The sequence below is a fragment of the Panthera uncia genome, assembly GCF_023721935.1.
Source record: "Panthera uncia isolate 11264 chromosome A1 unlocalized genomic scaffold, Puncia_PCG_1.0 HiC_scaffold_17, whole genome shotgun sequence".
Classification (NCBI taxonomy): Eukaryota; Metazoa; Chordata; class Mammalia; order Carnivora; family Felidae; genus Panthera; species Panthera uncia.
The window spans coordinates 121,652,887-121,678,698 of record NW_026057577.1 but is presented as its reverse complement, the minus strand read 5'-3'; the positions used below and the strand labels follow the sequence as shown (position 1 = coordinate 121,678,698).

General features: G+C 37.7%; 1 protein-coding gene across 6 annotated transcripts in view; it reads right to left on the bottom strand.

Annotated features, from left to right (window-relative positions):
* The window catches only part of FYB1 (FYN binding protein 1), a 161,826-nt gene that overhangs the window by 46,029 nt on the left and 89,985 nt on the right, over window positions 1-25,812 (bottom strand). For all 6 annotated transcript variants that reach the window (XM_049648748.1, XM_049648747.1, XM_049648749.1 and 3 more), the window contains one exon: window positions 2,996-3,152. In XM_049648748.1, the coding sequence (XP_049504705.1) occupies window positions 2,996-3,152 (157 nt within the window). The remainder of the gene's footprint in view (window positions 1-2,995; window positions 3,153-25,812) is intronic.

Here is a 25,812-nt window from a genome sequence, read left to right as displayed (position 1 = left end):
CTAGGCAGTATAACATCCAAGAAGACTCTTGTTTCTCTTCATCTTTCTCCTGAGTGTATGCATTTTGTGGAGTCAGGAACTCTTAGACGAATCCAACTTTCTAATTAGGAGTTCTTAATAGGGATGAGGTAACGCTTATTACAATTGGTGGATTTTGCTAATTTCTGATGCAAACAGTATTACAAGAAAAAAATTTGAGTCTTGTTGGTTGGAAGACCCCTTTCAACTTTTTCAAGAATTTCCTGAAAAACCTGAGAAATTGACGAGCATTCTTATAAATTTGCAGTACAGGCTATAGGACTATTCTTGAAATCCTTTCTTCTGTAAACAACTTTTTATTTCCCACCATATCAAAATGGATTCTGGAGTAGGTATGGATTCTGGAGTAGGTATGCCAGAAAGAATTAATATCGCAAGCCTGAAGCTACTCATTTTAGAAGAATCTGACACCATGATTGGCCCTTGGCTTGCATCTGGGAATTCAGCTTCTAAAAAATTCTCTACACTGATATGAAAAATTGCCTGATTGATAAGAGTGATTTGTTGTGCCTAGACTGTATAGACAATGTGACTTAGGGTGAAAACCTCCTCTTCTTCTAGAAGTCTGGTATTTTGGTAGTAAATAGGCAAAAGGTGTCTATGTGACCAACTCTCAATAAACATTTGTCTCTAATGGGCTGCCTGGGAAGCAGCATTACACATTTGCAAAGCTGGAGAAAGGAGAAATCTCAGCATGTCCCTCCCAGGCACAGAAGGACAGTGTCACTGTGATAAATCTTAGCCGTGAGTACTACTATTTGCTGGTCCTCTGCATCCTTTAAACGAATCATCAAATATATGGTGGCCTTGGTAACTCCCCATATAGCAAGAATAGTGCTGAATACTCCTCTTCTCCACAGTTTCTTCAATCACATAATTATCCGTCTTCATGTCTTATATATTTTCGGGGATTCATGCTTAGGGTATTTATTAAAATTTCTCACTAGAATTGGATACAAGTGAAGCCAGTAACTGGGATAGGTCACATAATAATATTCAAATGTACTAAGATCATGATCTAATGGATTACATTTATCAGACTAGGAAAAAAATTAGGGAAAAGAAACAGAATTTTATTTATTTACTTACTTATTTTTTGAGTGAGGGTGAGAGAGAGAGAGAGAGAGAGAGAGAGAGAGAGAGAGAGAATCCTAAGCAGGCTGCATGCTCAGCGCAGAGCCCAACACAGGGTTCCATCTCCCAAGTGTGAGATCATGACCTGAGCCAAAATTAAGAGTCAGATGCTTAACTGATGAGCCATTCAGGCACTCCAAGAAATGGAATTTAATACATGTGAAAGCAAAATAATTATAGAAGTCAAGTGTATGTAAGAGCACATGTTAATTAGTTGTTTTAACTAATCAAATATTTATTTAGCATTTACATGTTAGTAGGCAGATGGCTTAAACTCTTATTTGGTAGCAAGATATCATGGGGTATTAGAGTCTTTCAACTAGAATTCTTAAAATCAAATGCCTGGAAGGCCACGAAGGCCACGAAGTCAATATAAATGCATATTGCGGGCCACAAATAAGATAATAGCCACTATGCTGCTCTAACACTTTCTAGTTTCTGCATTTATACTCCAAACAAACACAATAAAGTGAAACATAGTGGTGGCTACCTATTTTCAACCCCTGCTCTAAACTATGATCATTATCAATAAAGGAAAGCTGGCAATCAGGCATCGATATTGACAGATTCTATTATATAGATTATGGATATGAAGTACTTTCAATATAAAGACATTATTAACAGATTCTATTATATGGATTACAAATATTAAGTACATTAAATGTAAAGAACATCAGTCTGGTAAAGAATTGAAGTGGAGGAAAAATTAACTATTGCCAAATATTTTGGGATATTGCTTATTTGTGTTCAAGGAGAACGAAGTAAAGCAATTTTCTAGAAGATGAAAAGGAAGATACAGTCTAACTTGCCATAAGGATTTATACTTGCCGTTATCCAATTATTTCCTTTTAAAACGGCATTCATTCTAGTCCAACTTTCTGTTTGCTTTTTCCTCAACCAGCTATTCTGGTCAATCATGGATAAAAAACTTGTGCATAGCAACCCATACAGTCTTGACCTTTCTAGAAAGCACCATCTAAGAAAAGCAGGAGTGGGCTTGAATAACAGTTTCTTAGTTTTTAAACACACTGCCAAAAATCTGAAGCTTGAGAGAAAAGCTGCGCTTTTTGCTTAAAGAGGTTATTTAGCAGAGTGGTTAAAAGCACATGTTTACTTTGGACTTAGACTGACCTTGCCTCAAATTTCTACTCTATGTTCCCGTGTGATCTTGGAGAAGTTACTCAACCTCTGTAAATTCCCATTTCTTCATCTGTGAAATGAGGAAAACATTTTTCACGTATATATATAAAGTTCCTAACAAGTCATAAGTAGTCAGTAAATTGTGGTGCTGGTGCTCGTGATAATAGTGGTGACGGTGTCGATAATGCTGGTGGTGGTGATGGTGGTGATAATGGCCATAGTGGTGATGATGGCGGTAGTAATGATGATAATGGTAATGCTGGAGGTGATTTGATGGTGGTGATGATAATGGTGGTGACTTTAAGGATGGTGGTGGTGGTGCTGGTGATGATGATGGTGGTGGTGGTGGTGATGGTGGGGGCAGTGATGGTGATGGTGGAAGAGATAGTTGTAGTGCTAACCTGAGGAATGTTTCAAAACTTTTAAAAAGGCGCTGGAATTTTTTTTCGAATGAACTCCTAAGGAAAAAAAAAAAAAAACCCACGGTAAAAACAGATAAAACAAGAGTTGCTCAAGGAAGTGGGGGTATGAGAGCAGCCTGCTCAGCCCTTCCTTCTCCTTGCATCTGCTCACTTGTGTGGCCCGCGCAGTTTACCACGGAACTCTCAGCATTCAGCCAAGCATAGTTTGAAAATCTATGGCAAGAGACTGACAAAGAAATGGCAAAATAATCTTTGCTTACTTTAGATCTAAGGGAGGCTTAATGTTTCTGGGAGGTAGACTTGGGACTGGCGGTTGTGTTGGGTGAGATGCTGGCAATGGTGGTTGGCTGGCTGGATGGGGCGGTGGAGGTGGTGGGAGGGAAGTAGTTGAGTAACACATTTGGCCTTTGTTGGTACCTAAGAAGCAGAGGAAAAAAATACCATGAATTAAGATAAATCTTCAAAACACAGGAGCCGGCTATTCTGAGTATGCAGAAATGAAGATCTTAAATATAAAAACGTAAGAAATGCATCCTAGGTTGAATTAATGCTTTAAAGAATCTAATATTCTAAGTACCACAGAACGTGGCATTTAAATTTTCTATTTTTTTCAGATTTATTGAGGTATAATTCACAAGTAAAATTATCAGATATGTAATGTCTATAAGAGGATGATTTGATATATGTATGTATTTTGAAGGGTTTTCCCCATTGAGTTAATAAACACATCCATCATCTAACGTGTTTATCTTTTTGGGGGGCAGAGGGTGAGAACACTTAAGTTCTACTCTCTTCACAAATTTCAGTTATACAATACAGTGTTAACTATAGTCACCATGCTTTACTTTAGATCTTCAGAACTTACACATCTTATAACTGAAAGTTTGTACCCTTTGAGCAACCTCTTCCTAGTTCCCCCACCCTAGCCCCTGAAAACCACTTTTCTGCTCTCTGTTTCTATGAGTTTGACTTTTTGTTTTGTTTTGTTTTGTTTAGATTACACGTATCAGTGATACCATGTGAGCTTTGTCCTTGTCTGGCTTTCTGGCTTATTTCACTACCATAGTGCCCTTCAGATTCATCCATGTTGTCACAAATGACATGATTTCCTTCTTTTTTTAAGTGGAATAATATTCCACTTTATATATCTACCACATTTTCCTTATCCACTCATCCATTGATGGACACTTAGGTCGTATCCATTCCTTGGCTGTTGTGAATCATATTGCTATAAATATGAGAATACAGATATGTCTTCAAGATAATTATTTTGTGGCTTTTAGATGTATACCCGGAAGTGGGATTGCTGGATCATACGCAGTTCTACTTTTAATTCACTGAGGAAAGTCGATACTGGTTTCCATAGTGGCTGTGCCAGTTTATATTCCCGACCGTGTAGACAAGTGTTCCCTTTGCTCCACTTCCTGGCATTTGTTGTATCTTGTCTTTTTGATAATAGATATCCTAACATGTGTGAGGTGATATCTCATTGTGCTTTTGATTTGCATTTCCATATTGACTAGTGATGCTGATAAATATTTCTTTTTTTTTTTTTTGAGATAGATAACTTCTTTAATTCCCATTATTAAAAGGACTTTCTCTACTTCGCTTAGGAAAAGCTTAACAATTGTTAAATCTAGGTATTGAGTATATGGGTGACAAATTTCATAATGAAAAGTGAAACAAAACAAAACAAAAAAAGAATCTTACTTTTTTGAAACTTTTGTAACTTTTAGTTTTAATATTCTGGACTTTATGAAGAAGCCTACATCAACTTTAATATGACATTCTTTATGATTTAAAACATGTAGATGGTTTTTCATCAGACTCATTATTTTAGACGAAAGACGTTTAGTTTTTGTGTCTGATACTGGTAACACATTCTTACTTGTTTTCAAAGATTTCCTTGAATCATTAATGACAAGATGTATTTTGTTTCATGTGTGATTTCTCAATATTGAAGTTTATTAAACAATCTCACAAGTAAATCATATATATAGTAGAGGTTATAATATAAAAACAAGCAAAATCAAACAAATATAAATCACCCATAAAATCATCACCCAGCAATAGCTACTGAGTTCCATGTATTTTAAAACATTTTAGTGTAAACACATACTTTTATGGCAGAGGGGCAAAATGGGACCATTTTGGTATTTTGTTATCAGTTTAAAATTTTTCTCATTGTTCATAAATATAATTCCAGGTTAATATAATTACAATATGATTTTTAGTAACTAGACAATTTTTCTTTATGCAACTCTACCATGATTTAAAAAAAACACACTAAGGCTCTAATATTGGATATTTGCATTAATTCCTTTCTTTTTTGCTATAATAAAAAATGGCTTAGTCTTTGCACATATTTAAAGTTTTTTCTTAGAATGGATTCCATTAAGTGGAAATGCTGGGTCAAAAAACTTTTTTTAAGACTTTGATACAAAATACAAATTATTTTCTGGAGTGATACCAACTGCTGGCTCCATCACTTAGTATAGGAAAGTGCTGATTTTCACATGTTTTTGCCAACATTGGCATCATATGTTTTGAACCTGACAATAGTATGGAAAACTTCTACCTTTTGCTTTAATTTCATTTTATCAAAATATCAATATCAAATACCAAAACTTCCAACATTTTAGATGTTTCTTTTGCATTTGCCTTCATATACAGACACACACACACAGATACACATAGCTACTGCTTGAAAAAATTATTGATTTTCGATTTGCTAGATGTAGGTATTTTCCCTCCTCCCTTTCCTTTTCCAGGGTAGCAAAAGAATAACTTTTTTTTTTTGATTAAATCCATGTTCATGGTTTTCATTATCATGACTAGGTAAATATTGTGCTTCTCTGAATCAAGTAGGGTACTCTAATTGCATTTACTTATTCATTCAACTTACTGTTTTCCTGGAGTTAACAGCTGTCTTACTTTGTCATTTACAAAGATTTTTCTTACTTCCCACAATTTCCAACAGTGCTGTAAAATGTCTGTAAAGATTTCCTACAAAACCGAACCTGTCAGATAATGAATCGGTTCCAGCATAACTATCATCCCTGTCCGCTTGCTCTAATGTGCCGTGGTTGCTTGTAAAGTCTGCCACATATCTGACATTCGGAGATGTCTCTTTGCCAGCGTCATGGCTCTGATGCATTGAGAGAATGCATCTCTCAAAAGGGTCCAAGATCTGGAGCCAAAGTGCTCAGGTTTAAGTTCTGGCTCCACCACTTACCTGCTGGGTGACTTGGGTAAGTCACTTCTGGTTTCATCTGTAAAATGAAGATCATAATAGTGCCCCCTCATAGGGTTGCGGTGAGGATGTTAGACTTAATACACATAAAGCACTTAGGACAGTACCTGGCATATAGTAAGTTGAACATTTTTTTTTTATTTAACAAGTATTTATTGAATGTTTACTGTGTGTCAAACTCTGTTCTAGGCACTAGGATACAATGGAGGAAAAAGCAGCCGCACATTTCTGCTCTTACGGATTTGAGGAGATAGATAAGAAGTAAATACATATAAAATTATGAGAAGTGCTAATAAATGGTGGAAAGACCATCTAATGGTATACTGTTGGCATCTCTTCCCTAGTCTGCATTCAGTGACCTCACTATGGTAGATTGAACTTGGGCATAATGGGAGTAGCTAGGTCGTGGAAATAAACGAGAACTATAACTTTCATTATTGTTTTGTTGATTATTAAGTATAAGAAAGTGATGGAGGAAATGCTTATCATGCAGATTAAACTTAAAAGCGTGTTGTTTCTATACCTATTACATGGTAAATAGCATAAAACATTCAAGAAATATTTTCCAGTATTTGAAAGCTATTATACAAACTCAGCAAAATATTCACTCACATCATTGACAAATGAGTGAACTTCTGACATATATCTTTGTTTCTCATTCATCTTGTTAACATAAATGAAAATAATAATCAACATTCAGGTTGGAAGACACTCATTGCTTAATGTCAACCGTAGGTTGGCTACAGGTACAAGAGACTGGCAAAAATCAACAATTGGCCATATGGAATTCTCAATAAAGAATATTGTATAACTTATTCTTATTTATATATTATGTGCCATGCATCTTTAATACCAAAAAATTTAATACATGTATGTATATAAACATTACACACATACACACACCCTTTCTTAGAGAACTAGTTAAAAATTTACCAGCATATCATGCTTATAATTCGTAGGTTCTTGTGGCTATATCATGAATAGAATGTCTCTGTATCTCCCCAATTTGCATTGACCCTTTCTGTTTTTATACATTATGCACTGGAATTATGTATGTTGCCTACTTTCCTGAAATATGCGGTTTGTTTTTCTTGTCCTCCTAATTTTGGGGCAATTTTTTTGAGAGGAAACGGGGATGCATTCTTGAAAAATGTTTTCCTTTAATGTTACATGTCTTTGAGGTCCATCTTTTCATTTTTATAACCATTTTTCATTTTAATTGTATTATCTACTCAAATCCTTTGGCTGTTTTTATTTTATTAAAAATTTTTTAATGTTTATTTTTTGAGAGAGACAGAGAGTAGGAGCGGGGGAGGAGGAGGGAGAGAAGGGAACAGAGGATCTTAAGCAGACTCTGTGTTGACAGCAGAGAGCCTGATGGGGAGGTCGAACCCATGAACTGTGAAATCATGACCTGAGCCAAAGATAGAAGCTTAACCGACTGAGCCACCCAGGCGCCCCACTTTGCCTATTTTCAGAATAGTATTTGCTTTTTCTTAGTGGCTAGTAGAACCTCTTTATTCAGGGTATTAATCTTTTTGCCACTTATATGGACAAACAATATAAGAATCAGGCTGCTATGGCTCCTGCTTCTGCCTATTCATACCAAAAAACTCCCAACAAAAAAAGGAAAACAAACAACCAAACAAACCACAAAACATAAACCAAACTATGCCTCAACCAATAAAACCAAAAGTCTTCAAAACCTTTGAAGGAAATATAGTACTTCACTGTAAATTACCTTAAAGGGCTAATGGCAGGGTTTTAAATGACATATAAAAAGCTTCTTTGGCTGGTAGAGAGAATTAGTTCCCCTGCAAATCTGATAAATAAAATTTTCCAACTGATTCTATTTATGTTAGAAATATTTTTCCATCCCATTTTTGTAATCAGTAAAGTTAAACTTTTTTGATATATAAGACTTACTGCCTTTTCTCTAATTCAATGAATAAATTCTTTTATATATAATTTCTATCACTAGAGTTATGTTTAAGAATGCCATCCCTGCCCTGAGAATACATAATTATTTTTTAGTTTATTTTTAAGGATTTTATTTTTAAGCAATCTCTATGCCCAATGTGGGGCTCGAACTTACAACCCAGAGATCAAGAGTTGCATGCTCCACCGACTGAGCCAGTCAGACGCCACAAGAACACATAATTATTAACCTTACATTGTTTTCTACTTCTCTTTGGACTCATTTTTTAACATTCAACTCTTTGAAACTATGAAAAATTTATTTTGGGGTTAGGAGTTAGGTGTGAGGTTGGGATCTAGTTTTATGGGTTTTGTTGCTACTGCTGTTGCTCTTAAATCATTTACCAAATGTCTCATCACCATTTATCTAATGGGCTATTACTGACTTGAAATGACTCTTTTATCATAGAATAAACATTAAAAATTCTAGTGAATTTGGGGCACCTGGGTGACTTAGTCGGTTAAGCGACTAACTTCAGCTCCCGTCATGATCTCACGGTTCATGAGTTTGAGCCCCTGCGTCGGGCTCTGTGCTGACCACTCAGAGCCTGGAGCCTACTTCAGATTCTGTGTCTCCTTCTCTCTGCCCCTCCCCACTTGTACTCTGTCTCTCACTCTCTCTCAAAAGTAAATAAACATTAAAAAAATTTTTTTAAATTCTAGTGAATTTCACAGACGAAAATGACATTTCAATTTATAAATAATATGGTTTGATTGATTCATAAGTGATTTGAAAGCTGTACGCACGGAGAATAAGCCACTATAGGTGGAAATTAACAAGTTGTTGTCTAAAAAGAAGAAAAATGTTTTTCATCCATTTGTGACTTATCTTTTCATGGAAAAGATTTTGACGACCTGGGGGCATTACCATCTGAAAGTGATCTAAGGCTTGGAGGTAAGAAGTTATAGACATGGTTGGGGGAACAATGCACTGGAAACACTAAAACGTGACTTATCCCAAAACCCATGTACTACTTTTTCATTTTTGCACAGGCTTCTGAGACTTTCTGGTGGGGCGTCTGTGACGGGCCCCTGACCTTCTGCTTGCTTGGCATCTATTCTCCTTTCCTTAGTGATAATAACTTGAGCTACCCAGAAAGGGGTGTGCTGGCTTCCCCCTGGACTTGGACCTTCAGGGAGGGCCCCTGGCATTGCCCTCTAACCACCGCCAGGGAAGGGTTTGACTGAGGATGTGGTGGAACTGGGGCAAAGTGCCCCTGAGAGACAGAGAGGGACTGGTTGGATTTTTTAAAAATTACCTTTGGAAAATTGCCAGAGATAATTTGAAAGGCTTAATGAGGCACTAAATTAATTATTCAAGTGTTCTGCTCCTCATCAAACTTGGGGGAACCTAAACTAAAGTCTTCCTATATTACACTAGTATTTAGCAGTGAAACATTTTGCTTTGCAAAATCTGCAGTCACTTTCAAATCCTACAAGGGATATATTTGCATGTATACAAAATAATTCTAAGGAAAAGCATCTTTGTTTTTCTGGGGAAAAAAAACAACAACAGGAGGCTTACCTTAATGTATGGTTGGCTTTGAAATCTCTTTCTGGACTTTTAAAGTATGCTAAGATGTAATTAATGCTATTGGAATTCTCAAAAGCAAAAATCTAGTCTGTTGTTACAGAAAGCAGAGGGTGGGTACTGAATTATAATAAAATAAGTAAAGAGGAAACAGAAAAAAGAAATCTATAGGACATTTCTGAGACTGATAACAACAACACTAAGTAATCACTTTTTTTTTTGACCCAGCACATTCTAGACATTTTACATATTTAATCTTATTCAATCTTTACAATAAATCAATGGGGTTCTTCTCTAGTTTCCATTCAAAAGTTAAGAAAACTATGCATGTTCAGAGAGTTTGGAAGCAACAGAAGTAGGGTTTAAATGCAGCCAGAATTTGAACTTTAGTCAATTTCTATGCTGTCTACACCCTTTCTGCTATGTTCTGTGGCTCCTCAAGGAAAGGAAGTAGACATTACTGGTAAGTTCCAATGCACGTATTCACATACTTTCCAAAGATCTGAGTGTAAGTCTAGCTTTTCTGACTGATACCTTTCCTCATAGTGTGATTTTGTACAACTATTTTCAGTTTCGTGTAGGGCAGAACTAACTCTGGAAAATGTAAAGTAATTCTGGAGCATATACTCACATATTTGGGTGCTTCAGATGCTAAGTTTATAATTTATACCAGAATTTGATTTTGGAAACCAGATAGCAGGAAAGTGGACATTCAAGAGCTAGTGGAAGATGGGCCCCCAAAGATGGATGATTGACACAGACTAGCAAGGAAAAAGTCTCAAGAAATGGAATTGAGGAATTCAAAATAAAGTCATAAAAGGACTTAGAAGATATGAAATAAATAAAGGAAAAGACCAGTTTAGAGTTTAGTGTGCATTAAGAATTAAGGATACTGGGTGCCTGGGTGTCCCAGTTGGTTAAGTCTATGACTTTCGATTTTGGCTCAGGTCATGATCTCACGGTTCATGAGACTGAGCCTTGCACCAAGCTCTGTGCTGACAATGTGGAGCCTGCTTGGAATTCTCTCTCTCTCTCTCTCTCTCTCTCTCTCTCTCTCTCCCCCTCCCCTGCTCATGCTCACTTTCTCTCAAAAAAAAAAAAAAAAAAAGAATGTAAGCTGAGAGATAACACCCCAAAATGATCTAATATGGGTCTTATCCCCAAAGGCTCAGGAGGTGTTTGTTGCCTGGGTGATCTGTGGTTTTAAAATACTAGATCTGACAAGATCATTTGGAATTCTTCAAAGAATGATAGGATCGTGCAGGGATATGGGCCTCCTAGGACTGGGCAGAGCTGCTCTCCTGGACAGTTCAGAATGACTCAGTGGAAATTAAACTAATCAGGTGAATTTGCAACCTACTGCCCACTCTCATCCCAACTCAGAATCCCCAGAACTGTGTTCCTGGACATTTTGGGAGTAGCTCAAGGCTTCAAGAAGGAGATATGGGGCATTTTGCTAAAATGTCAAGTGGGAGCTTGACTGGCATCTTGCTGTAACCTTTGAACTTTCACCAGAGATGTAATAATTTTAATAATGAAATTCTTTTTTTAATTAAAAAATTTTTTTTAATCTATTTATTTTTGAGAGAGAGACAGAGTGCAAGCGGGGGAGGAACAGAGAGAGAGGAACACAACAAATCTGAAGCAGGCTCCAGGCTTCAAGCCATCAGCACCGAGCCCAACGCAGGGCTTGAACTCATGAACTGCAAGATCATGACCTGAGCTGAAGTCGGATGCTTAACCGACTGAGCCACCCAGGCACCCCTTAATAATAAAATTCTTAACCGTAATAAAAAAATGTGACTAATGGCAAAATAAGAGAGAACTGATTATTTTTGTAAAAGAGGACAGTTCATACTGGTTACAAAAAAAAAAAAAAAAATGGGAAGGGTTGGGAATGAAGGAGAGGGATGTAAAAACACGAAAACAACTCTCAAGAATCTGGGAGGTTATCAACCTCTGATTCAAATTCTCATCTTGTTTAATTTTGGAACCTCAGAAGCCTTGCACAAGTCAAACGCCCCTGCTCAGGCAGGCCTGAGTGTGTGCCTAATGGTTGGAACGCCAGCACCATTTACCAGGAAGAAACGACTAGGCCCTCCGTGAGTCAGTGGTGCACAGGATTCTCTGGTTCTGCCCTGAATGCTCCAGATTCACTGAAACACAGGCTGCCCAAAGGGGTGACATTTTGTCAGGATCTAAAACTCTCAAAACTAGCAAACAAAAAGAGAACTGAGGGGGAAGAAAAATGGGATAGGGAGAAGGTGAGGGGGTAATTAACAAAAGACATAGGGTGGCAGTGTCCTCCTATTATGGAGAATGGAACAAACAAAAGTATACAAACTTTACACTTTGCAGTTTTTTTGTGAACGAAATACTGCTTCTAGATATTGTCACAATACTCTTATAATACGAAGATGTATGAGGTCTCAGGAAATCTACCCCAGAGATTCTGACATTTATGACTTTTGACTAAGAAGGTACCTATTGCCTTCGTGTCCCATGGGGTCTGAGGAGCATGTAGCATTGTGGTTCTTGATTCCCTTTTTAATCTATGGATTCCTTTACAAAACCAAGGACACTGTATCATACTTGGGGGCCTGCAATTGCACCCAAACCCTGACCCTAGACCAGGTATTTTTAACTTTGGTTTTCTTGGGATGTCTTGAATTGGGCCAGGTATTAAAAAACTTTGATTTTACCACCAGCTCCATCACCAAAGAGCTCTTTGTCTTTGGCAAATCAGTTAATCTTTGCGTTGAATTAGTTTTTCCATCTGTTGAGTGGTAGTAATAGGATCTCAACTACTTCACAAGGGTTTAAGGGTTAATGAGCTGATAGGCATGAAAGCATCTTGAAAAGCCCAAAGTATTGTATAAACATAAAAGATGGTCCCACAAGGATGAGGGGTCCTGTAAATAAAACCATTACCAAGTTACCTTGACTTAGCATACTTTGAAATCCTTTATAAAGTTCATCATTTATTTATTTGGGAATTATGACATGCCTGCCCCAGGATTTAGCCATTGGACTGGCAACTCAGAATCTAGACTTTTATTTTCTTTGGGCCTGGGCAGGCACATAGCTACTGCCCACCCAAGAGGGAAGAAGAGCGCTAGTAGCTCTTTGGTATTTCCAGAGTCTGAACTGGCGAACTCTACACTAGGTAATTTGTACAATACTAGGTGCACACTTAATAGAACCCCTAGCAGCTGCATGCCGATGCACATTCATTTATACCTAACTGAACAGGAACTTTCTCAGGACCAAATATCACTGAGATCTTATCACATTTACCATAATGGCTGTTTCAATGCTCCCCACATTCCTGGACCTCACCCATGCCTTCCTCTTTCACCACAGATAACTTTACTTTTTATTTTACTAAGAATAGGCAGAGCACTCCAACTGGCCCTCCCTACTCATCCTTCATTTTAACTTTTTAAAACCTCCTTATATTCTGCTCACTCTTTTTTTTTTTTTTTTTGCCCCTGGTTCTCTGGAAAAATGTCAATCTTTCTTACTAATATTAACTGGCATTCTTGGCTCTTATCACTGCCTGCGTCCTTCTAGACCCTGTTCTGTTGATTATTCACTCCTTCACTGGCACTGAGTACAACCATTTAGTAAGCACCTACTATGTGCTCTGGACTGTGTGTTTCAACCTTTAAGGAGGACTTTTCTTTTTTTAATTTTTTTTTTTTTAACGTTTATTTATTTTTGAGACAGAGAGAGACAGAGCATGAACGGGGGAGGGTCAGAGAGAGAGGGAGACACAGAATCTGAAACAGGCTCCAGGCTCTGAGCTGTCAGCACAGAGCCCGACATGGGGCTCGAACTCACGGACCGCGAGATCATGACCCTAGCCGAAGTCGGACGCTCAACCACTGAGCCACCCAGGCGCCCCAGGAGGACTTTTCATCTTAAACATGGTCAATCTTGTCTACTCCAAAGAAACACAACAATAGCCTCTCTTATCCTTGTCCTCCATTCTACTACCAGCTGCTTTTCCTTCTTCCCTTTATAGCCAAACTCCCTGGAAAAAACGTCTCCATCGGCCACTTCTCTATCTTTATTTTGCTTGGGTGGCTTCATGACAGGACAAAGAATGAACAGGTTTGGTGAGGTGTGGGTTTGAGTTCAGATTCACCACACTTATGAAAACCTTCAATTGCTTATTACTCAATCTGAGGCCTTGAGTAAGTTGCTTGATTTCTCCAAGTCTTTATTTTCTCATCAGTGAAGGAGTCATACACACCCACCTTGCAAAAGCACCTGACCACACTGTAACGCTCAATGAATGTTCCTACTCTTTTTAGCTCTTACTTGAGATGGCTACCTCATTGATACACTGCAGTCTAGCCACCTCAGCTGTAAACAAAACAAAACACCCTTTCCCCAAACCGATCATGCCAGTCCTGGTTCTGTTAGGATATCTTAGAATGAATGAAACATCAGGAAGTTTAACTTTAAATCCTTAGAACCATCGAATTAGGTACCCAAACAAACAAACAAACAAACAAACATTACTTTCACTTTCCTGGTTCCTTAAAAAATTTTTTTTTTAAATATTTATTTATTTTTGAGAGGAAGAGAGAGGGAGAGACTGAGTACAAGAGGGGGAGGAGCAGAGAGAGAGAGAGGGAGACACAGAATCAGAAGCAGGTTCCAGCCTCTGAGGTGTAACCTCAGAGCCCTAGGCAAGGCTCCAACTCACGGAGTGAGAGATCATGACCTGAGCTGAAGTCAGAGGCCCAACTGACTGAGCCACCTAGGTGTCCCTCACTGTCCTGATTCCTAAACACGCCAGAAGCAATTTTCAACATGGGAAGAGGAATGGTTTGGTAGAGGGAATAGTTGTGCTGGGGTCATTCAAACTTGGGTTTGACTACCAATCCCATTCAGCACTAGTTGTGTTACACTGGATGACTTATTTTTGTTCTTTGGGTTTTCTATTCCTTGCCTACGTTGTATTGAGACTACAGATTCCTAACTTGCAGGATGGCTATGAGAATGAGGAATAATATAAAGGTGTACCTGTCCAGAAAATAACAGGTGTTCTACTTATGAATTATCCTAGAACCTGCAACTGTTGTGTTTGTTCTATATGGGACAGGCTCTTCTTACACGTTTGAGGGCACATTTGTTTCCATCTGTGTAGAAAGAATAGGATAATCATACTCTAACAACTTAAAAAAAAAGTTTTCTAGGGGTGCCTGGGTGGCTCAGTCAGTTAAGCATCTGACTCTTGATCTCAGGGTCATGAGTCAAGCCCTGCACTGGGTTTCACACTGGGAGTGAAGCCTACTTAAGAAAAAAGTTTTCTAAACTACCATTTTTGCCTGAAACCACATGCTAATTGCCATACATCTGACCATTTTGTGGAAAGAAAGCTTTTGAAAGGCCACCTGCCCTTTTAAATGTAGTGTGGTTGCACTGCCCTTCTGTAGTGTTAACACTGATGCAACCTAATGTCGCTCAGAGAGCTCTCCATTTGTACACAGAGCACGCACAGGTGGTTTCTTACATTAATTTTATTTTCTTTAAAATTCCCAAAGTTTATCATCTGTGTGTGTATCTATGTATCTATGTATCTCTGTATCTATTTGTTTTTTTCCTGGTTCCACAGTGAACTTCTGAGGGTGGGTCTCCACTGTCAACATCTGTGTGTACCCAACACTCTGTGTCTATTTACTTGGCAGGGCATTTAATGTTCTACTGATTTGGACATTCTTTTTCCTTTACTCTTTTCCCTTTAGAAAAAACAAATAATAATTTGGGGCACCTGGGTGGCTTAGTCTGTTAGACATCTGACTTTGGTTCAGATCATGATCTTGTGGTTTGTGGGTTTGAGCCCTGCGTTGGGCTGTGCTGACAGCTCAGAGCCTGGAGCCTGCTTCGGATTCTGTGTCTCCCTCTCTCTGCTCCTCCCCCACTCACGCTCTGTTTCTCTCTCTCTCTCAAAAATAAATAAACATTAAAAATTCGGGGCGCCTGGGTGGCGCAGTCGGTTAAGCGTCCGGCTTCAGCCAGGTCACGATCTCGCGGTCCGTGAGTTCGAGCCCCGCGTCGGGCTCTGGGCTGATGGCTCGGAGCCTGGAGCCTGTTTCCGACTCTGTGTCTCCCTCTCTCTCTGCCCCTCCCCCGTTCATGCTCTGTCTCTCTCTGTCCCCAAAAAAAAAAAAAAAAAAAAAAAAAAAAAACGAAAAAAAAAAAATTAAAAAAAAAGAAAAAACTGATTTAAAATAGTTTATTGTAAAATAGATATATACATGGCAAATCATTTAAGAAAATAGAAGACGGACTGTTGAAAAGAAATCTCACATTCTAGATCCTGTCTCCCAGTCTCCACCCTAAAGACAACTGTTACCAGTCTTTTAAGAAATGTACATTTTTCAAGAAATACTCCATTTTTTTTCTTACACAAATGGGACCATGGTACATGTTATTCTATATTTTGTTTTCTTCATTTAAAAAAGAGATTATTCTATATATAAGGAAACCAAATTTCCCCCCATAGCTATGGAGCTCTTCCTTGCATAGGTTTACCATCATTTATTTGACCAGTCTTCTTATTGATGGAAATTTAGGTTATTAAAAAAAATAACTTTATTGAGGTATAATTCAATAAACATACTAGTTTAAAGTCTACAATTCAATGGTATTTGTATATTATAGTTGTACAACCGTCACCGTAAACTAATTTTAGAACATACGAATCACCACAAAAATAAACCCTGTAACCTATTAGCAGCTGATCCCTGTCCCTGCTCTCCTACTCCTGCTGTAGGCAACCAATAATTTACTTTTGGTCTCTTTAGATTTGTCTACCCTGGCCATTTCAAATTAATAGAATCATACAATGTGTGGTCTCTTGTGACTGGTTTCTTTCACTAAGTTGTTTTTGGAGTTCAGTCGTGTTGTAGCAGATACCGATACTTTATTCTTTTTTATAGCTGAATAAAAACCTACTGCATGGGTGCCACATCTATTTATCTATTTGTCAGTGGTGGGCATTTGAGCTTTTTCCACTTTGTAGCTACTATAAATCATGCTGGTACGAACCTTCTTGTACACATCTTTTGTAGACATACGTTTTCATTTCTCTTGGATATATGCCCAGAGTAGAGTTGTCTGACCATTGGAGGGACTCTAGGTTGTTTCTTATTCTTCCATATTTTTGGATTATTAGATAATTACTATTATAAAATTATTCTTGTACCTGTGTCTTTGTCCACAAGCATAAATACATCTGTAACATCAATTCTTAGAAAGTGGAATTGGTGGGTCAAAAAAACCAAACATTAAAATAATTTGGTAAATAATGCTATTTAGTGAGATTTTACAATTCATTTGTCTTCTAGCTCAAGAGGAGAATACCGATTTTACCATAACCTCACTAACACTGTGCATTATCATGCTTTTTTAGTCTTTAACAATTTCTGGGGAGTAAAAAAAAATGGTGTAAAATTTTAACTTGCATTCTATGTTTTTGAGTGAGGCTAAGGATCTTTTCAAATGCTTATATGACATCCTATTTGTGTGTGTGTGTGTGTGTGTGTGTGTGTATCTTTGTGTCTCCTTTATATATGTTAGAGGTATACATAGCATTCTATTTAGCTAAATTGTTGAGAAAGAACATTATCTCTTTTATGATTGGCATTTGCTCTCATATAGAATATCATTTACAATACAGACATATAAGTAGATATTGCCATTTATGTTAAATTATCTTAAAGTTTTTGACAAGATCCCCAGCAGCCTTCAAAGGTAGGACTTGAAACTTCTGGGTCACAGGCTTAGAACACCTCATTTTACCAAATTTCTCCTTGCCCTAATTCAAAGCCATCTGTTCTTATCTTCAAAGGATTTGTAAACCCATAGTGGATGGGAAATTTTGAAAACCAATGTAGTTGAAAACAAAGCACTGTAACTATATTAGTAAGAAACACTTTACTTTGAAAGCAAGCCGCCAAGAAAATCATGGCCGGCTTAGAATAGTCCGTCAAAATGGAAAGAAAAGTAATACTGAAACATGTGTGTTTACATTGTTAATCAAAGCAGAAATTTGGATGAAGGTGAAGAAGTAGAGATCAAAACAATATGATCGTCAATTAGAGAAAAATAAGTAAAGAAAGTCTTCCTTTTCTTAAAACTTCTCTATGTCAGAACTAACTAACATTCAGGGTCTCTGAATATTTTTTCACTCTTAAAACTTCACTACCCCAATAACTTTGTTGACTATTCATTTGTTGTCTATATAATTATTCATATAGTTATATGTCACCATATATCAAGTGTAATATATTAAATATCAAATGTAAATTGTTTTTATAAATGATTTTATTTTCTATTCATAAGATGAAATTCAAGTTATTAGGTGGTAATTTGACAGAAGACTACTGACTTTTGAATCTTTCCTTTTTGTAAAGACTATAAGTTATAATTTAAAAAGTCAGTATATAGGAAAGATTTATGGGGTTTTTTGGTCAAATGCTCATAATTTACCAAGTGCCTCTTTCTTGCTCTGAGATAGAGCATATTTGAGCAGAAGACAAGAACTGTATTTCTTTTCTTCAAATACTAAAAGGTGTTTTAAAAGTATACCAACAACTTACATGGGAGCAAAGAAAGTACTAGAATTCAAGTTTTAGAAACATTTGCATGTGAACTACTTTATATGTTGAAGGGATAATGAATGTTCTGGAGAAATTAATACTTTGAAAATAAAATCAATATAACCCAGATACATAATATCTATGAGCAGAAAAGGAGTAAATTTTGATGCTGCAGAGACACTATCACAGCTTTAGAATATGAGCAAATAGAGGAATAATTAAAGCAGGGGATTCAAGGTCAACTGTCATTGGAAGCCAGGTAGGAACATGCTTGTGCACACTGAGGTGGAAATGTGACTTTGGAAGATTTCATAGAAAAATCTAGATTCATTCGTCACGTATTTACAATGAGCTAGAGTCTCGCAGTAGCCACCCCATTGAGACAGGGCACAAGTCTCCTGTTTACCAATTTCTGAATGTTGGCAACTAGGTAAACAAAACAAAATAAATAAATAAAACAAATAAAAATCTGAAAAATTCTGCACACCAAACAAAGCACAATTATAGGCTATATTAATTTGTGACAAATCACCTTTGTAAGTTAAGAAACAGGAAGTGCCATAAAGAAAAGTTTTATTAAGGGAAATTGATCACAGGTTCATCCAGGAAGCCTTTTATTCCCTGCTAAAACTATGGCATTTGGAAAGGGGTAAATTGGATTGTCAGACCAGGTAGAGAGGCATAGGAGTTCAGGAAAGAGGACAGAACTGCCAACAAAGAAGGAAAAGCTTCCCTGTAGTTCCTGGACAGAACAGGTGTTCTGGTGAGACTCCAAAGGAAGAAGCATTGGAAAAACAAACGTGACTATAACCCCGTGTAACTGCAAAAAGCACGACTATGTAGAAGGTGGGTGTAAATAGAAGGTACTCGGTTCAGTGAATGCCTACCTCTTCCATGACAATGACTATTATTGTCATTGCTGTTTTTGGAAGATCACCTAGGGAAAAGAAAGGTGGGATTCTGAGTCAAGAGCACAAAAGCATCAGATGATAAATCATACCTAGAGAAGGGGGCACCTGGGTGGCTCAGTCGGTTGAGCATCTGACCCTCGATTTTGGCTCAGGTCATGATTGCATGGTTCCTGAGTTAGAGCCCCATGTCAGGACAGAGTCTGCTTGTGAGTCTCTCTCTCACCCTCTCTGCCCCTCCCCTGCTTGCAATCTCTCTCTCTCTCTTTCTCTCTCTCTCTCTCTCTCTCTCAAAATAAATAAACATTTAAAAAAAAAGACCTAGAGAAGAGAAAGACATAGAAGACCCAGAAAAGTCATAGAGAAGCTCCTATTAGAGGTATGATCTTATGCAACTTTCTCTCTTCCTTCTTTTCTTAAAAAAAAAAATATGTATTTTTATTTACCCAAATAATATATTAAACATTTCTGGAAAAAGTTTTACGGCACAGATAAAGTAACATTTCACATGACCTCTCACCCTCTATTCTGCTCTTCTTCCCAGAGGCAATTATTGTTTACCTTTGCAGAACTTTTTCTATGCATTTACTCACCTATGAATGTATGCATAGCAATATTGAGTTAAAACCTCAAATATTACTGTACTCTGAATACCATATTACATATACTGGGCCTATGTCATTCTTTGTAACTCTGGCAGTGTGTTGTGTGATCAGGACAATCCATGGTTTGTTTAGTCTTTTCCGCTTTGCCTACTAACAAGGGGCAGTGAGCATCCACAAACATACTTCTGTGTATATGTGACAGTGGTTTTCTAGAAGAGATGTCTAAAAGTAGAGTTGCTGAGATAGAGGGACTTGCACATTTTATATTCACAAAAGTCCTGTCAAATTGTCCCCCAGTGGCTGTCACTATAGACTAGCTGAAGTCTTGTCTCTTCATAACCTGTCTACCACTGGACGTTTTTAGCCATTTTTCAATGACTTCATCTTTCTGAGCCTCTGGTTAATCTGTAAAATGATAAAAATCCCACTTCACAATAATTTATGATAATTATGTTAGTTAACAAAAGTGCCTACCCAAGTACCTAGCTCACAGTAGGTATTTCGTTTAATGTTCATTCACCTTCCTTATTATGGATCTGTGAGGGAAAATTTAGTTAAATTAGGTGTATTTGTATAACTTTTTTATGGTGCTAATAAATCTTTGCAATTATTAGCATGTGTTTAACCATTGAGTAAACCCACTTTTTAGTTCATATTCATATTCTATTTTCTTCATATAATATTTTTTAATGTTTATTTATTTGAAGGGAGGAGCAGAGAGAGAGGGAGAGAGAGAATCCATGCTCGGCGGAGAGCCTGACAAGGGGCTCAATCTCACGATGAGAGATCTCACAATCTGGGCTGATATCAAGAGTCAGATGCTTAACCGACTGAGCCCCCTAGGCGCCCTGTCATATCCTATTTGCATTTACATTAATCCTAAAAATAGGATATCCTATTTTTAATTAAAATGATCTAATTAGGAATATTCTTTCGAGTTTAGTGTCGCTGTAGTTTTGTCTTGTGTTATAACTCAATCTTCCCCACTATATTTCTTTTTCTAATTACTGTGAAATCTTTGTTTTTATAGTTCATGGTGACACTGTTTGGCCTTCATTTGTTCCTTTATCATTAGTCTGAGGCAAATAAGAGTGTACTTTAGTGAAAATTAATGTAAATCCAGGCTTATATTATTATTAATTTTTTTAGTTTTTCACTTGACTAAAAACCCAATTAAAAATTTTGTATAGAAAATTTAAGATCTCTAAATTTAAGGACCTCTAAGAATGTCCAAAGACCTCAGATTGAAATACACTGTCTTGACTGTCCACAGCTCAGTCAGGCTTACCAGTTGGATGTACACATTTCTCTACCTCATTGATCTTCTCTGTATGCTTTGCTTAATTATTCTAAGCAAACAATATGTACCAAGTTTTACAGTCCCTAAATCGAATTGATAAACTCCAGGGGCACCTGGGTGGCTCAGTCAGTTAAGCATGTGACTCTCCATTTCAGCTCAGGTCATGATCTCACAGAGACTGAGTCCTGCCCTGAATGGGCTCTGCGCTGACAATGAACAGCCTGCTTAGGATTCTCTCTCTCTCTCTCTCTTTCTCTCTCTTTTTCTATCAAAATAAATAAATATTCCTCTTTTGTTTTTCTGACTCATTACACCCAATACGTGAGCAATTCCTATCAATGCTACGTCTGAAACATTCCAAATTTATCTACTTCTCTCTCTTCCACTGTGCCATTCTGGTCCAAACCACATTGTTTCTAACCTTAAAGCCTTCTAGCCAGTCTTTCAGCTTAATTATTATCATCATTATTATTATTATTTAAAAATTTTAAATGTTTATTTATTTTTGAGAGAGAAAGAGACAGACAGCATGAGCAGGGTGGGGTAGAGAGAGAGGGAAACACAGAATCTGAAGCAGGCTCCAGGTTCTGAGATGTCAACACAGAACCCGATGTGGGGCTTGAACTCACAAACCATGAGATCATGACCTGAGGTGAAGTCGGATGCTCAACTGAATGAGCCACCCAGGTGCCACATTATTATTATTATTTTAGACAGAGTTGTGTGCTCAGGGAAGGGCCAGAGGAGAAGGAGAGAGAGAATCTCAAGAGGGCTCCACACCCAGCACTGAGCCTGATGTGGGGCTTGATCTCACAAGTGTGAGATCATGACTTGAGCTGAAATCAAGAGTTGGACCCTTGACTGACTGAGCCACTCAGGCATCCCTTTCAGTTTCATTTTTATTTGCCTACATTTTATTCTCCTCATAGCAAAAGAAGTCCTAAAATGTAAAGCAGATTGTAACATTCTTGTTCATAATGACTCCAATTTTCATGGCTTCCTTTCACAAATTCCAAAGTATGACTTCTTAGGACCTGTGGGATTTGGTCAGTGCCTGTTATTCTGGCCTATTCCCCCTTCACCTATCATATTCCAGACCACTCTATGTGTTTCTATTTTTTTAACCACATTAAGCTGGTTCTTGCCTAAGGAATTTGCCCTAGCTGGTCTCTGCCCAGACATTCCTATCCTATATCACTGTATGGTTGGACACCATAATACTAGTTTTAGTACACAGTAGTGGAATTGAATGTTACAGGGCACTGAATAGAAAGAATTATAGTCAGATATAAGCAGAAGTTGTAATTAGTAGAAATAATAACTTTTAATATCAGTCTTGGAATTGGAATAAAATGCTACCCAATAGAGAAATTCACTAGGTCTAAAATTTATTGAACTTAAAATCAGTGACTTGGCCAAGAGATAGCAAATCTTTGGCAATAAGAGAGCAGGACCATTTGGGAGTACAAGACCAAGACCAAGGATCATGAATACATAAGAACTGGACTAGTCAAAGGTCAGCCAGAAATGTCAGCCAGGGAGGAGACAAGAATCCAAACTAGTCGGACGTGAGTATCTGTCAAGACCATGTACTTTGGACTTGGAGTCACATCCCTTTTAACTTGTAGAGAACTTCTGCCCTCATCCATTGACTGATCCTCGTTACTTGATTGTTGTGTGCCTGTAGAGAGCTGGTAGTTAATCATTATTACGTAGTTTGTGGTCAATGAAGCAAGACAGTGCTGGTAACCTAGTGAGAAATTGGACGTGAAGTACCCATATTAGATCCAGATAATGTGGCTTGCTAAATGCATCTTTCATAACCATGAAAGGTAGTGATGTTGGAGTTTCAGTGTTACGAAACTGGGAGGAAGGATAAGAGTGTTGGTAAGCCCCCACTTTGGGCTTTCCGTATGTTCCAGGACTTCACTCAAACAATCGACGTATGATGGATACCAACCCACCTAAAATCCCCCAGCCTGGTTTCTTCTGGTATGCTTTGCTAAAACTGTATTACTTATACTTGGTAAACTTTGACACCTACAAATTGTGTCACAGTGCTCATTTTCACCAAACCTCCAATGCAGTTTTTTGCAGGACTACATCAAAGGGGCACATGTAACTCAGATTGGTGATAACACCTCGTTGTAGGGGCTACAGTTGCTTTAGAAAATAAAAACTATGTTGAAAGATTCCCTGGTAACTTAGAGAGGTCTAACTAGGATGACATTAAACAGAAAAAAGTACAAGTTAGTTACTCAGTGACAAAGAAACGAGTACATGTTGGGGAAAAATCAACTCTGTACAGCAATATGTGTACCTTTATAGGTGTGTACCCTTACATGTGAAACATCAGTAAATTACATAGCATAGTTCTTTTAAAAGGTAAAATGGCTGGGGTGCCTGCATGGCTCAGTCAGTTAAGCGTCCAACTTCAGCTCAGGTCACGGTCTCATGGTTTGTGAGTTAAGCCCCCGTGTGGGGCTCTGTGCTGACAGCTCAGAGCCTGGAGCCTGCTATGGATTCTGTGTCTCCTTCTCTCTCCGCCCCTCCCCCACTCATGCTGTGGGTGTCTCTCTCTCAAAAATAAATAAACGTTAAAAAAATAAAAAAAAAAATAAAAGCAAAAGTGGTATTTGTTATTTTAGATACTTCAACTGAAATATGACTCCTAGTTTCTGGAAAGAATCGTATTTTAGGTTCTTATTCGATTTTCAGAATTCAACTGTTCAGACCTTGGTTATTAGCCTGATTACTGAACTTAGATCTATAGCAGTAGTTTTCACAATTTAGGGTGCATAAAGATCACTTGGGTGCTTATATAAAAATAGGTTCTAAAAACTCATTCCTTAGACATTCTGATTTGGGTGCTTTTGGAAAGGGCTCAGAGGTCTGTCTTCTTGCTTAGAATCTTGGGGAGTTCTGATGCATGTGGTCTACAGACCACACTTTGAGTAACACCAATTTTTTTTCTTCTCCTTTAAATGAAATAAATAGTGAAAGTCAAGTCAGCTAATGCTGGCATTACTGAGCTGGTAAAAGGTTTAGATTAAGACATAAAAAGATGTTTTAAGTAGATTGTTTTATTACTTATTTATTTTTTAACTTTATTGATTTATTTTGAGAGAGAGAGAGCACAGGAGGGGCAGAGAGAGAAGGAGAGAATCCCAAGCAGGCTCTGCACTGTCATCGTGGAGTCCAATGTGGGGCTCAATCTCATGCACCATGAGATTGAGCCAATATCAAAAGTCGGACACTTAACCAACTGAGCCACCCAGGAGCCCCTAAGTTGATTGTTTAAAAAAAAAAAAATTAAATAACCTGAAGACAGAGGCATCTAGGTGTCTCAGTTGGTTAAGCGCTGACTTTGGCTCAGGTTGTGATCTCACCATTGGTGAGCTTGAGCCTCGCATCAGGCTGTCTGCTGTCAGTGCAGAGCCTGCTTCAGATTTTCTGTCTCCTTCTCTCACTGTCTCTCCCCTGCTTTCTCTCTCTCTCTCTCTCACACACACACTCTTTGTCAAAAATAAACATTTAAAACAAATTAAAAAAAAAATAACCTGAGGATAGCATTTGTCCATTTTAAAAACAGTAGTTTTTGAAATCTGGGCCCAGTACCAATAGCATCAGCATCACCTGAGAACTTACTAGAAATTCAACTTCTCAGGCCCCATCCCAGATCTACTGAATTAGAAACTCTGGGGCTGGGACTCAGCAATCTGTGTTTTAATAAGTCTTCTAGGTCATTCTGACATACACTAAAGCTTGAGAATCACTGGAGTAGAATAAATGGTGCTATACCTTGTCCTATTCAAAGGTCAATATACAAATGTAGAAGACTGTGAAGAGAATGGTAACTTTAAGTAGTCATTGCACTACTAAGGTGTGCAACTTGTTGCCTGCAATGTAATATTATCACAACCTCCTTTTTCAGCCTTAAAATGCAGGTTGTTTATTTTTGACCTTCAATAATATTGTATCAGCTACTAGCTGACAGTTCTAGTTAGTACTTCATTATCTGAGAGTTCCTTCTGGTTATGATTTTCCCTTTCCACAAGGACCAAACCTTATATGATCCCACCAAAGTTGAAGTAAGAGAACTTGGTGATTATGAATTGGGAAAAGACTCATTGAAGATGCCCGGGGCACTACCCCATTGGTAATTGGATGGATGGGGAAGTGACAAATAGAAGCGGAGGGTGATGAAGGCAATCGGGAAAACCAGAAGATGACGTTAGGAGATGTGGCAGATTGAAAAGATTGGGGAAAGGAAGACAAAGTGATGAGGAACAATCTTTAATATACTTTTTATAGAATGCTGACGGCCAGTTTTCTATCCAGAAAGGGAATGGAACCAGGCAAAGTGGATTCATCAAGAAGGCAAGATGCCTTTGACCACCTACCCTATACCACTTATGGGGCAAATGACCAAGGAATAAGAATCTCTGATCCTAAGGACGGAACCATAAAACTGTAGAACTGAACATTCTTGTGAATCTATTATTCCAGGGTAGTTCATCGAGTTTGACATAAATAGACCTTTATGAGGCCATCTTCTTGCTTCTACATAGGACTTAGAAACACAGAAGAAGGGAATCACTTAGTCTTAGGATGATATCTTATGTGATGTCCTCTTAAAAATGTCCTCCATTCTGATCAAAGATAAGAAATCTGAGGTCTAGATAAGTTTAGTGATTCACAGAGCTTAAAATCAGGAGATTCAGGGACAAGCATCCTGTTTTCCTTATTCAAGTCTTATATTCTTTCTACCATTCCATGAAACCAAAAACTGTGCCCTCTTTCTCTTTGTGTCTCCCCATCTCATTTGTTTGAAAGCTCTAAAAAGGTAAAAGCTAAACATCTTCCTTTTGAGAGTTTTTTCAGC